The sequence below is a fragment of the Lathamus discolor genome, chromosome 21 (assembly GCF_037157495.1).
Source record: "Lathamus discolor isolate bLatDis1 chromosome 21, bLatDis1.hap1, whole genome shotgun sequence".
Lineage (NCBI taxonomy): Eukaryota > Metazoa > Chordata > Aves > Psittaciformes > Psittacidae > Lathamus > Lathamus discolor.
In genome coordinates this window covers 3166012-3178477 of record NC_088904.1, presented here as the reverse complement: position 1 = coordinate 3178477, position 12466 = coordinate 3166012, and the positions used below count along the sequence as shown (strand labels likewise).

The 12466-nt window shown below is 45.4% G+C and overlaps 1 protein-coding gene across 5 annotated transcripts; it reads right to left on the bottom strand.

The window, feature by feature from the left end:
- Positions 1-855: 855 nt before the first annotated feature.
- On the bottom strand, positions 856-12460 carry LOC136024438 (scaffold attachment factor B1-like). Of its 5 annotated transcripts, XR_010616825.1 has the most exons (22): positions 12008-12460; positions 10880-10967; positions 10609-10673; positions 10320-10526; positions 9860-9922; positions 9290-9317; positions 7885-8383; positions 7405-7454; positions 5772-5872; positions 5037-5186; positions 4865-4941; positions 4607-4746; positions 4169-4260; positions 3693-3799; positions 3280-3573; positions 2897-3034; positions 2374-2416; positions 1886-2007; positions 1663-1775; positions 1504-1555; positions 1315-1404; positions 1133-1219 (listed from the first exon to the last, which is right to left on the bottom strand). XR_010616825.1 is itself a non-coding variant. In XM_065699766.1 (21 exons), exons 1-21 carry the CDS (start codon positions 12443-12445, stop codon positions 1090-1092), a joined length of 2997 nt encoding a protein of 998 aa, XP_065555838.1. In that variant the 5' UTR covers positions 12446-12460; the 3' UTR covers positions 856-1089. The 5 variants fall into 5 exon arrangements, 3 of the variants coding, with proteins under 3 accessions (XP_065555838.1, XP_065555840.1, XP_065555839.1); XM_065699766.1 differs by lacking the exon at positions 1315-1404 and having other exon boundaries at positions 856-1219; XM_065699768.1 differs by lacking the exons at positions 1315-1404; positions 12008-12460 and adding an exon at positions 11066-11411 and having other exon boundaries at positions 856-1219.
- Between the last annotated feature and the right edge of the window lie 6 nt (positions 12461-12466).

The following is a 12466-nucleotide window of genomic DNA, read 5'->3' as shown; positions in this document are numbered from 1 at the left end:
TGGCCTAGGACTGGGATAAGTGTGTTCTCCCACCAGTGGTCATGAAGTGGTGGCCCTGTGCTGAAGTGCAGCCCCTGCTCTGAAGCTGCTGAACTGAACTGGTTGTGTTGTGTTCCTCCTGAACACCCTCTGATGCAAGCCAAGCCAACAAGAGGGAGCAGAATATAAGCTGAAGGAGTGCCTCTGTCAGATACAGCACGTTAGTGACGTGAAAGCTGCTTCTGTGACTTGGTACACAATTGGGAGTAGCCACTGCTAATTGCAGTACTTCTTGTTGATGACAGTGTGTAATAGAAGGGAGTTGGTAAGTTTGTGATGGGAGATTAGCATTAGCTGTAGTAGCCTGAGTGCTGTACCACACCAGGCTTTGCTTCTCAGGCAGGATTAGTCCACCTCTGATTGCAGTGACTTTGCTTTTCTCAGCATAAAGGTTTTGTGCTTCACTTGGTTTAAGGACCAGAAGAGTTGGGGCTTGGCTGGAAGTTGTCCTTCCATTGCTGAGCCTCCCACCAGCTGCAGAGTCACTGAGGGCAGTGAGTAAGGTGGGCATTAGCAGTATTACAATCACTTGTTTGGTTTCGATTCCTTTAACAGACATTTAAAACCATCTGAATGATTTTGGCTGAAGGATGAGAACTACCTCCAGGGCTGCAGCCTGCAGAAGGGTTTCTTACACTCAGGGAAGTTGCATTTGCTGCTTGGAGAACAATGTCCTGTGCATTTCCAGGTTCAAACTTTGACCACTGCTTCCCTCACGTAGGGTAGTTAAGTTTTGGGTACTTCACCTTTGAAAGAAACCCCTGTGGTTTAATACACAATTGACTCAATTCATGTTTCCAGGGACTATTAAAACAATTACCTGTAAACTGGCTTTTATTTATGGAAAATGGAATGCTTCATTAACAAACATTTTAAATGGGATATGAACAACACATTACAAAACAAACGAGTTCACATTGGGGTGTGTGATATAAGATGGTAGCAGCTTAAAAAAAATGACACTTAAGAGTAGCCCACCAGTTACAATGAATGGTAACCTTGGGAACAGCCTCATTTCAGTTGCCACCTTGAGTTAAAAACTAAAGACATTCAGTAGCGACGGTTGAAACGAGGGTCATTGGGTCTGTTTGCTCTCTCCTGGCCAGCAAAGCCTTCCCCCTGCATTCCTCCTCCGTGCATCATCTGACTTTGGTTGCCACCTTGCATGAAACCGCCACGCCTGGAAAGGGATTCAGACATGTTAATTGCAGCTGTGACTCTTGATATGATGGGGGTAGAATGGCTATTGTAATGGTTGGGTGGAATTGGTGATACCAGGCTGAGAGGATGGCTGTTCTCTTACAGCTCTTGGTGTGATCTTTCACTCTTCAGCAACATTAAAACCATGGGAGCATTTCATCAGCCCTTGACATTTAAAGAAATCAGGTAACTGATGCTCACCCAATTTAAGTAGAAGAGATGCCCCTTCAAAGGAAAACCCTCTGTTCTCTCTGAAGTCCTTACCCTGACATGCCTCCACGATGGATCACATGGCCAGGTCTGCCTCTACCTCCACCTGAAAAAGTTCCAATGCTTCCTTTAACTCCACAGCAGTAAGTTTTCCTTCATCCCCACGGATAGCAGTGCCTGTCTTTCCTGCTTTACAGCACAACTGCAGCTCACCTTGCCATCGCTCATGATCTCGCCCCATCATCCCTCCGTCCACACTGCTCTGCCACGAACGATCTTGATGTCCTTCAAACTTGCGGCCGTGATCTCCCCAATCCCGTCCATCCCTGTGGGAGAGTGGAATTCATCCTTCTCACGTGAGCCAGAGCACACACAGTATTTGACTTTTAAAGGGAAAGCAGCAAAATCCAACGGATCCTCAGTTCAATGCACTGACCGTGACTGGGGGGGCATTCCTCTGCTTTCACTCATCCTTCTGTCGGATCCATAACTACCCCAGCTTTCCCGGGAATCTCGTGAGTGGCGGTCTGGTCCTCCATGGCGCTCATCTGGATAGTGCTGAAAGACAAAGATCACTTACAGGGCTGCCCAAACCAGGCTCTTCAGTTGTTTCGAATTGCTCAGCTGTCATTACTCCATCCCAGAATCATTTAGGATGGAGATCATCTAATCCAACCTCCCCACTCCCAGCAGGATCAGCCAGGGCAGGCCATCCTGAACAGTCTCCCATCAAGCTTCCCCATGCAAGTTCTTCCACTGTGTAACCACCTCCATAGTTTAGTCATTGAGCTAAATTTCATCTTACTAAAGAAAACAAGGCAATCTGGTTGTCGAGAAGATGCTTAACTACTGTTCTGACACACACTACAGAAACCCAGGTTGTAAGAAGTGAAGATGTTTCTGTAGCTTTGTAAGGCAACTCACTTGTCCATCCCGATCTCCCATCATTGTCCTGGATCCGTCTCTCCTACAAACAGACAATCACAGTCAGACTGTGGTAGTAAAACTTCCAGCAGCCTCTAAAAATCCATCTATGTAACAACACAGGTGAAAGATCCTGCTTCCATGGAGTGCCAACATCATCTACAAAAGGCACGAAGAGCTGGAAGTTATGGAGACCATGTCACATTTTGGATTCCTTTTGGAATCTTTGAAGAACCTTTGGGTTCTTCAAACCCAAGGCATAAACCAGAATGTTCTCAAGAAGATGCCAGGTGCCTGCAATATTATTTAGGATTCTCTGCAAGCAGAACACTTGGAGCCAGCCTGCCAGAAGGCTTAATTCATGGCACAGGACAGAGCTCTTCATGGGGATGTAAGAAGTCTGCAGCCACTAAGCCACACTTACAAACCGAAATGCAACCCAAACACACAAGTAAAGACAGGAAAACGTACCATTCTATCTATTTTTGTCTTCCAGGGAACACCGTGGAGGGCAGACACCTACCTGTCTATTGAATGGTCTTGGTACCGGCCACGATCCCTGTGGTCGAAGTCGTGGAATCGATCCTGGCGGCTGAAGTCTGAGTGGTACCTGTCATTCATTGCCATTCGTTTTGCCTCTGGCCAGTATGGATCATCTCTCCTGAAAGAAGGAACATGCTCATTTTAGCCAAGGTAATCACTTTTGACACTGTTTCTCCCATTCCAAAGCAGAAGGGAGTTTGAGCAGATAGTCTGACTGGGGCTATTAAAAATGCTCATGTCCATGCCATCACCAGCTGCTGACAGATGGAAGCTGAGAGCACATGGAGAACTTTTTATACACAGGCAGATGAGCCAGAACCTGGCAGCATTTTCCACTCACACCATTTCTATTGCTGGCTTTACCTGCCGTCGATGTCATACGGTCTCCTCATGGCAGAGCGACGCTCCTGCTCGTAGCGCAGCTGCTCGTGCTGGCGCCGCAGCTCTTCTCTTTCCCTCTGGATGCGATCCTGTTCCCTCCTTCTCTCATGCTCTATGTGCATTCGTTCCCTTTCCAGTCTTTCTCTTTCCATCCGCTCCCGTTCGAGACGCTGCCGTTCGATTTCCAGCCTCTCCCGAGCAATCTCCAGCCTTTCTCTTTCCTCTCGTTCCCGGATAGTCTGCAGATGCTGCTGCCTCTCCCGGCGCTCCCGGGTGCTGTTTGAACACACACAGGTCACAGATCTGATACTTCCACAAGAAAGGAGGTTAGAATGGAAAAAGAAAAGGAAAAAAGCCAGGGAAGGGAAGCACCCGAGACATTTCCCTGCTCTTACCGGCGCTGCTCTGCCTCCCTCATCTTCCTCTGGGCTTTGATTTTGTCAAATGGCACAATCCCTTGTCTCTCCCTGCTCTCTGATTTGCGATCCTGGCTCTTGATGCTCTGGATTTGATATTGAAAAAGAGAAACTCAATGGAGTACATTTACAAAAGGACAACTATCCCAAGCAATACTGAGCTCCATTTCCACTCATCCAGATCGAGGCCCCCTCACTTTTCAAACAGGCTATTCTTTTAGTGTTACAGACACACCACAACAGCGCTACTACCCACATGTGTTTGGGGGGGTTTCCGTGCTGAATGGTATCAGTTCTACAAAAGGTATTTTACTAATTACCATCTAAATCCACATTTCAGTAACTCCAACTGGACAAACCAGTAAGACCACTGCAGGTTCCATGTCACTTGGCAGGATTCAGTGCTTGTTTCTAAGGGAGACTGACAACCTTTCCCATGCAGAAACATGACTTACTCGGTCTTTTGATGTAGTTGATGTTTTCACACTAATAACAGGTTCTCCTTTGGATTTATCCATTACTACTGTTCTCTCTGTTCCTTTACTTCCTAAATCCATCAGAGGTTGAGGGGAAAGACATGGAAAAGAACAATGAAACTACATAACTAACCCTACTCATTGCTATGCCAGACATTGTGCTCTCTAGAATGTCAAGACAGGCATTTAACCCTCTCTTCAAAAACCATTCTCCACTACACCTATTCAAGTGCTTCTGCTGAGCACAACACAATGTCAAACTCCCTCCCCTCCACCTCTTTATACCTTCTGGATTTCCCATTAGGAACCAGAACTAATTCCAGACCACTGGCAGTCCTTGGGAAAGAACCACCTACAAGGAATTACTTGTTTTTCACCCTATCTTCTGTTCTATGAAAAACAGAATAGCCAAATTACCTGACTTAATAGTTTTAGGTTGATCTGATGAGCCTGGCTTCAGTTCCTCTTTCTCTTTTTTTTCCTTTTCATCTTTGTCTTCTGTCTTTTTAGGATCATCTTTTTGGTCAGATTTCTCATCCTTTTTAACACTGCCAGGTCTATAGAGAGATATTGGTATAGATTAGACTAATACAGAGACGGAACTGAAAGGAGAATGCTAGCAATACCAAAACAAAGCAGCAAACACCTTTGGACAGAGGATTTCCAGAACAGTACCTCTCAGTGGCTGTTTCTTTCTTTGTTTCATTCTCTTTTTTATCACTTAGCTTCTTCCCAGCGGGTTCACTTTTAGCCTGAAATGTATTTTGCACATGATCAGATGAGAATGTGGCCTCCATCATTTGTACAATGCGGTGGTAGTGGGATATCTTTGAGGACCAGTACTCACTTTTTCTACAGAGATTATCTTCCCATGTAACTCTGTTTTGTGGAGGTGAGTGATGCACTTGGTGGCTTCCTCAGCTGTTGACATGGTGACAAAGCCGTAGCAGCGAGCACCGGGGCTGCGAGCATTGGTAACCACTTTGGCACCTACCACCTTGCCAAAAGAAAAGAGGGATTTACACTCCCTGGCACAAGTGTTGGCACAAAGAACATTACAAAGGTTTTACTAGTCCCATGACTTTCAGGCAGACTCAAAGCTATACCACACTTCATTTTAGTACCTGTGGGTAAAAGTCACATTTAAATTAGGGAGCATTGTCAGTAGTTCAATGTTCAGTAGCAGGTTGTTGCACAAACTGGTTTCTTTTACTCCAATGTGCTGACAGGAATCTTTGAACAGGCTTCAAAGTTTTGACAGAAATCCATATTTATGTCTCTGACATTAATTTTCTATTGAACTCTTTCCATCTCCTGTCTGACAGGGACATTTAACCTGCTACTTGCTTTATCATTAATAAACAACTGCAGGAGCCTCCCCACAAACCAAGGCCCATAAAGTGCATTTTCTCTGCTTGGAAGCGAGTGACAGCAGGAAGGAGTGGGCATTCAGCATGTACTTTGGCCATTTTTTCCTTGCTACCACTCAGTATTTTTGACCATTTCATTCCTTTCACTGGTAATTTCAGTGTCAGGAGCTTAAGAAGTGTTAAGACAGTTTCAAATAAAAAGAAACCCTTACCTTCCCATATCTGCTAAACAGATTCTTCAGATCTGTAGCTCTGGTAGTGGAAGCCAGGCCACTCACCCAGAAGTTTCTACCAGAACCACTGGCAGTGCGACCTGAAGAGGAAAACAAATCAACCCAAACCTCCAAAACTTTGTTATTCCAACAACTCCTTCGGATTTAGAAAGGAGCAGTTCCACCAAGTCTTTCGTATTTTTATATCAAAGAGCAAATAAAATGACAACGCAGATCATTCTCCCCTCAGGATTCACATTCCTGAAGGGAAGAAGCATTGAAAGTGCAAAACCTTGAAGCTGGTACTACAAGCTTTGATGCATGCAGCAGGTTGTCTTGCACTCCCTGACTCCAAAGCAATGTTGATGGGATGCAGACTAACCATGGGAAGACATCCACCATAAAGCAAGGAAGTTTCCTCTCCTATTTTTGTCCACATGGATTCCACAGTTGGGGTAGGAGTCTGTGTGTGACTTTAGTTACAGGGGTTAGAGAAGACCCAGCTTCCTCCAACTGTGCAAGAGTTACAGAACACCGAACAAATCCGGCATCTAAACTAGAAAGATCCTTTGGAAGAAAGTCTGCAAGGGCAAGGACATTATCAGACACCCAAATTCCTGAAGACTGTTTGGAATGCAGACTTCAAGGAGAGTCTTCCCAGTCCACAAAAAATCCTTGGGCAAAAGACACCATGTACAAACCTTTCAAATGTTCTGAAACAAGAGAATAAAAGATTCCAGACTGTCTGCAAGAGGGAAAGAGACTCCAGTGGAGCTGTGAAGTAGCTTACACAGACGGGTATAACCCCAGATCTTGGAAGAAGCAGCTGACAATGAGTTCAGCCTGTGCGGTAAATCTCAATTAAAACCGAATTCCTCTTGTCCAGTGGATAGATACAACTAGTAATAAGTTTCTCGACTATGACAGGAATTGTAGGAATTTCTGCACCTACAGTGCGGAACTACTAGCCTGCAGTATGCAAGGAGAATGCTAGCAGTCAGCTGCCCTGGTCAAGGTAGGAGGGAACAGAGAGGTGGGATGCGCCGCAGAGACTCAGCAGCCTGATGTATGAAATGGAAGAAGTATAATGAAAAGAAGGAGCAGCAGACAGTGCTGATCAAGGCATTTTCATCTTGGTTATGAGGCATATTTGCACCATGAACCGGATCTGTGTGGACAAAGATTTAATAGCATCAATCTAACCTGAAGACAGCATTAAGCTTGAAGTTTCTGTAGTATTTAAATACATGAAGACAAGATTCAAAATGACTTCAGCTAAACAGAAGTTCTGAAGAATCCCAGCTGTAAAGCAAACGTAACTGAGGAAGGCACCTGACTCACTAACCACTGCAGGCAAGACTCTTCAGTGCCATGCAGGACATACTTGCCATGTGTTACCAGCTACCTTTGAAGATCAAGACACAAAAGGCTGTGACAGATGCCCTTAGAGAATGCATAAAATGAAAACTGGGGTGTTTTTTTGCATAAATAGATTTTAAAAAGGAACAGAAAGAGGTGACTTTTTATGGTATTTAACAACTGCAACGTGCTTTTCCACTGAAGTAGCCCATCCAATACAAAGCCAGATTCTCCAAGCAAGCACTGAAGCTCTGTTTTCTTAAAAGAAACCTACCTTTCTCATCCTTTGGTATTATCTTTGCATCTCTGTCCTCCTCACCGGGGCTAAAGACAAAACACCACGTTATTTCAGTCCGAAAGAAAAGAGTTTCACTAGAACTTACGAAAAATGCTAAAATTAAATACCTACCAGAAAATATGTTGCAAATGAAAACACACCTTTGTATACTTGATTTAAGAAATCTGACAGGAAATAATGAAGTCAGATTCTTAAACAGACTTATAGAGACGTTTACAAATAAGAGTAATTTAAGAAAACAACCTCTGAAGGTTGAGGAAGGAAAAGAAATCAAACCCTCTTTGTGTTTAAAAACCAACAACATACAAAATCTGCCCATGGAGAAATAAAACAGACTCTTTAGGAATAGGCTACAATTTCATCAGTCTCGGTGGCCAATTGAAGGAAACAGCTTTATGCGCGTCACGTACCCAGCCATGACAAAAAGATCTCGTCTAGAACGGAGAAAAAACAAACCTCTTTTTCTGATCACCGCCCTCACTGGCTGAGGACTCTTTAGTAGCAGGGGGTTCCTCTGAATTAGCTTTGTCTTCTGCTTTCTTGGCATCTTCTTTGCTATCTTTGGCTTCGGGACCTGCGCCTTTGCCCGCTGGGTCCCCACTAGAGGCTTCCAGGCCTGGGGAGCGTTTGCTACTCTGATCGCTCACGCTCTCTACTACTAAAGAGTCAGAGTCCGGCTTCGCTTCCTCTATTGTCTGTTCACTTGTCTCCCCTTTCGCTACAACTAAACGCTTTGCTTCCTTCCTTGCCATAGCTTGGGCCGCTTTGCTGTCCAAATCTAAAGCATCTTCCTCCACCTGAGCGCCACCAAGAGCGTCCTCTTCCTCTGCCAGCCTCTTGCCTGGCACCACGTTACTGGCTTCCTGTGCATGCGGCCGCTCCGCTTCGGAAGTTTCTTCGTTAAGTAGCTCAGATTTACAAGTTTCCCCCAAAATGTCGAGTATTTTCTCATTTTCTACGGATTTAACAGGAATAGAATGGCACAAGATTTAATCACCAGGGAAATACAGCAATCACAAACGTGGAACTGGCATGGCTGCCACACTAACACCAAGAGAACTTCTAAGCTACACAGAGATTGGAAAACCCTAGTGTACACAGTGTTACAAGCTACCCTACCTGCTGTCTCACACACTACCCAATCAGCCCTACAGTGTTAACAGGGAAGAAAAATGCCCCCAAAAGATTTTAACAACAACCTTCTGGCTCATCCTTGATATTCTTCATGCAATCGTTCAGCTCTGTTTCTTCTCTAGTTAGCTTCCAGAGTCCCAGATGTTTAACTGAACGTATCAAGACACTGAGGGTTCAATTTTTAAATTTCTGTGAAATTCTTTTAGCAGACAGTCCAACATGAGAACTGGGCATCTTCTGATGGTGCATGAGTGTGTTTGCAGTCCAGAAAGTGAAAAGTATCTGTATGAAATTTCCATGAAGAAACTCTCTTCTTTCTTCTGTATCCAGTAACTAAACTTTACATTTTAATGCCCTACAATATCTTTTTACTGCTTTTACTGCCTCTTTACTTAGTAACAGAGTTTTAGGTGTGTGCAATATCACAAGATCTGTTTACAAGTAGAATCTTTAGCTTTTAAACTGTGATTAACTTCTCTAAATCCATTTATGTAGCTTAACAGGTTTTTAAACCATTTCATTTCACTGGGAATATTTCAAAGATGACAAGCATTACTTCACAGATCTGGGGATATGATTGGGTTTCCAATCTCTATGACCCTGCATGATCTGGATTGTCCATCATAAAAATAATGCAACTTATTTTTTTTTTGCCTGGGGTTTTAATAGTTAATGGTTTAAAAAGTATTAGTTGAAAAGACAGGAATATGTTTTTCTTTAACAGTACCTGGCTCCAAGTGTAGCTTCTCCATTTTCTGTGTGGGAAAAGAAAACACAGAATGAGGATTTTATGACATGTACTTGGTACCACAGATCACAGACTGATCGCACCCTCCCACCCCATTCCAAGACTGAAAACTACACAAATTCACCTACTACATTTAGCACTTGTCACTATCCACTGAAAATTAAGTAATCTTTCTGGCACATTAAAGCCAAATGAAAACATCAGCCACAACAGCACTCTCTAATCTAACTTGGAATGTTAAAGAGACAAAGTGCTTTCATGTACCACATCGACTGAAAAGCAAAACCCAAACCCAGCTGCCACTTGATACAATCAGCAGCAGAAAGAAATCAGTAGCACAATACCATTTTTATTTGCCACAAAGTTGGTGAGGTCTTGCTAGCTGACTGAAACTGGGGACAAGACCCAGGGGGTTCTCATCTGACAGACTGCATCCTGAGCAAGCCCACGTATATCTTGGATTCTGTTCCCATTTCGTGTTACGGTCATGTTTTCTTAGAGTGAATACTGACAAGAACAATCTGAAACACAGCTACGTATTTCATTTACCTTCATTTCTATTAAATCAGAAGAAGAGGCATCTAAATTGTTTTCAATTTCATCATAATCTTCCTAAAAAAGTAAAAGAGGAATTACAGCACTTCTTACAAAAAGTAACATTCACTTCTACTGAAATACTGCATGCAATTCTCCCCAGCAATCACAGAGGAAATACCTACCAGTATTTGACTGACTCTGACTGCTCCTTCAGGTTGTGACCCAAGAATGAGGAGCAATGTAAGTATTCTTGATAATTAATATCTTTCCCCAGTTACCTTTCCTTTTCATTTCGACATTGTCTATACCAAAGTTACTCTCATTTAGAGAGAAAATTTATTTCACATTGCTGTGGTTACTGCACAGAACATGTTTTTCCATTGTCCCATGTTGTATTACACTGAAATAACTCACTCATATGGCCATATACTTATTAAATCCCTTCTGAAAAGTTACAAAGATCTCTCCTCACCTCATTTTCTGTTAGCTGATCTGGAAGTTCTTTCATTTCTGCTTCGACATTGTCTTTGTTATCAGACAGAGAATCCAGGATATTATCTGGACTATAGTCTTCTCCACAGTCCACAGCACTGCTGTTATCTATTTCAGCTTCATCTAACACACTGATATCCATCATGTCAATGTCTTGCAAGGTATCCAGACTAGCTTCGATATCATCCTACAGAAAGAAAAAGGGTGGATGTGTATTTATTGCAAATGACAAACGTTAAATGATGTCTTAGTAACACGATTTCACTTGCCTGCCCATCTCTAGAGTTTTCTTCTAGTCCATTGTCTTCAACACCTTCTTCTTCTGGTTTTCTTCCTAAAAATAGTATCACTGAAGTGAAATACAGCACTAAACGTCATAACATGCCTACTCTTTGATGAGTTACACATTTAACACTGAACTTGTTTCAACCAGTAATGTTTAAAACCCTGATTCACAAGTCCAGTACTGAAACAGAAGGAATCACCACCAGGCTCTGAGTTCTAGCTACATGGAAGCAAAGAGGACTGTATTTATCATACCTTTACTAGCTCTTTTTGGCATTCTCTTGTTAGTCAGTTCGGAAGCCACAGGAATTTCATCAGGATCTCCCCCTTCCTCCTCGATAGCCTGCGGGAGACAGCAGCATGACATCCAGTGCACAGCAGTGCAGGGATCTGTGCTGAGAACAGTGCTGATCACACAGGGGGGTTGTCATTAGCACTCACAGTGTCAAGACCTTTCCTGCTTTTCCTCTCGCCCTGCCAGCGAGCAGGCTGGGGGGGTGTGACAAGCCAGGAAGGGACACAGCCGGGAGAGTGGCTCTGACTGACCACAGGGATAGTCCAGACCGTAGGATCTCATGCACAGCAACAGAACTGCTGGGGCTTCTACGACTTGGAGACTTAGCACCGCTCACACTGACAGCCAACAATTGTTTCCTTTGATATCACTTGCTTTCCTTGGGTGGGTGTTTTTTTAACTCCCGAGTTTGTCTTTCCCTTTTTAACATTATTAATCTCTCTTTACCACAATCCACGAGCTTTCTTTCACTTTTACCCTTCAAGTTCTCCCTCCTCATGCCCACCCCTGTGGTACTCACCTGCCTACTCAGGTTAAACCCCGTTCTGGGGGGATTTTCATTCAGAAACCTTAGTGTGTCACCCTACCCCAGGTCATCCCGCCACGCAGCCGCTGGAAACACTCCACAGCAAAGTGCTGACCACACAACCACACAGAAAGCTCCGGCTGAGGAGCAAAGTTCCCTTCCTCTGTCAACAACGCTCCTTATTCATTAGATAAGCTTAAAAGCTTATAAAACGGGGAGGGACCACCGCAGGAACTCGGGCGCACCCCATACACTGTTTCCTTCTCAACCTGCGGGACTATTAGAACCCATACACGGATCAGGATCGACTCCCGCTGGTCTGGACTAAGGAAACATGTGAAATTACATCCCGGGACGGCGGCGACGATGGATTTAGGCGAGGTTTGGACACAGGAACCGAGAGGGCCAGCGGGCGAGGGGACAGCGGCTCGCGCTCCCTCAGGCCCCCGCGCGCGCATGCGCCCAGTCCCGCAGGCCGGGGACAAAGGACCCGGATGACACCTCCTTTTCTCCCCCTCCTCCTCCTCCGCCGCCCCGTTCCCCCGCCGCGATCGCGCCTCACCTTCCTCAGCCGCTCCATGAGGACGCTCTTGTTGCCGCCGCTATCCAAGTTACGGCGCTTGAGCTCGGCGCGCAGGTCGATGACCCGCAGCTCGCTCAGCCGCCGCGTTTCGGGTTCTGAGCCCAGAGCCGCGGCCGCACCAAGGGATGTGAAGTCCCCTAGCCCGGCCGCTGACTGACTCTCCGCCATTAAGGCGCCCGTCGATGTTTGCACCGAGAGGCCGAGCGCGGCACAACCGAACACCTCACCTTTAGATCGCGGCGCAAGATGGTGGACAGGCCGAGGCGCGGCGGGGGAGCGGGCGCGCAGTGCGCAGGCGCGAGGGGGCGGGGCTGGGCGAAGCCGTGATTGACAGCTCTGGCGTAGGCACGCGGAGGGGCGAGGCGGAGCGCGGCTGCGCGTTCCCGCGGGGAGGCGGGCGCAGGGTGGAGCGCGCATGCGCGCCGCTGCTCCTCCCCG

Excerpts from the sequence above, each read along its gene's own strand:
- LOC136024438 (XM_065699766.1), bottom strand. The coding sequence starts at position 12,445 with ATGCGCGCTCCACCCTGCGCCCGCCTCCCCGCGGGAACGCGCAGCCGC. Across the intron at positions 9,318-9,859 it reads CTGATTTAATAGAAATGAAG|AAAATGGAGAAGCTACACTT; the intron begins GTAAATGAAATA and ends TTTCCCACACAG. Across the intron at positions 3,574-3,692 it reads AGGGAGGCAGAGCAGCGCCG|CACCCGGGAGCGCCGGGAGA; the intron begins GTAAGAGCAGGG and ends GTGTTCAAACAG.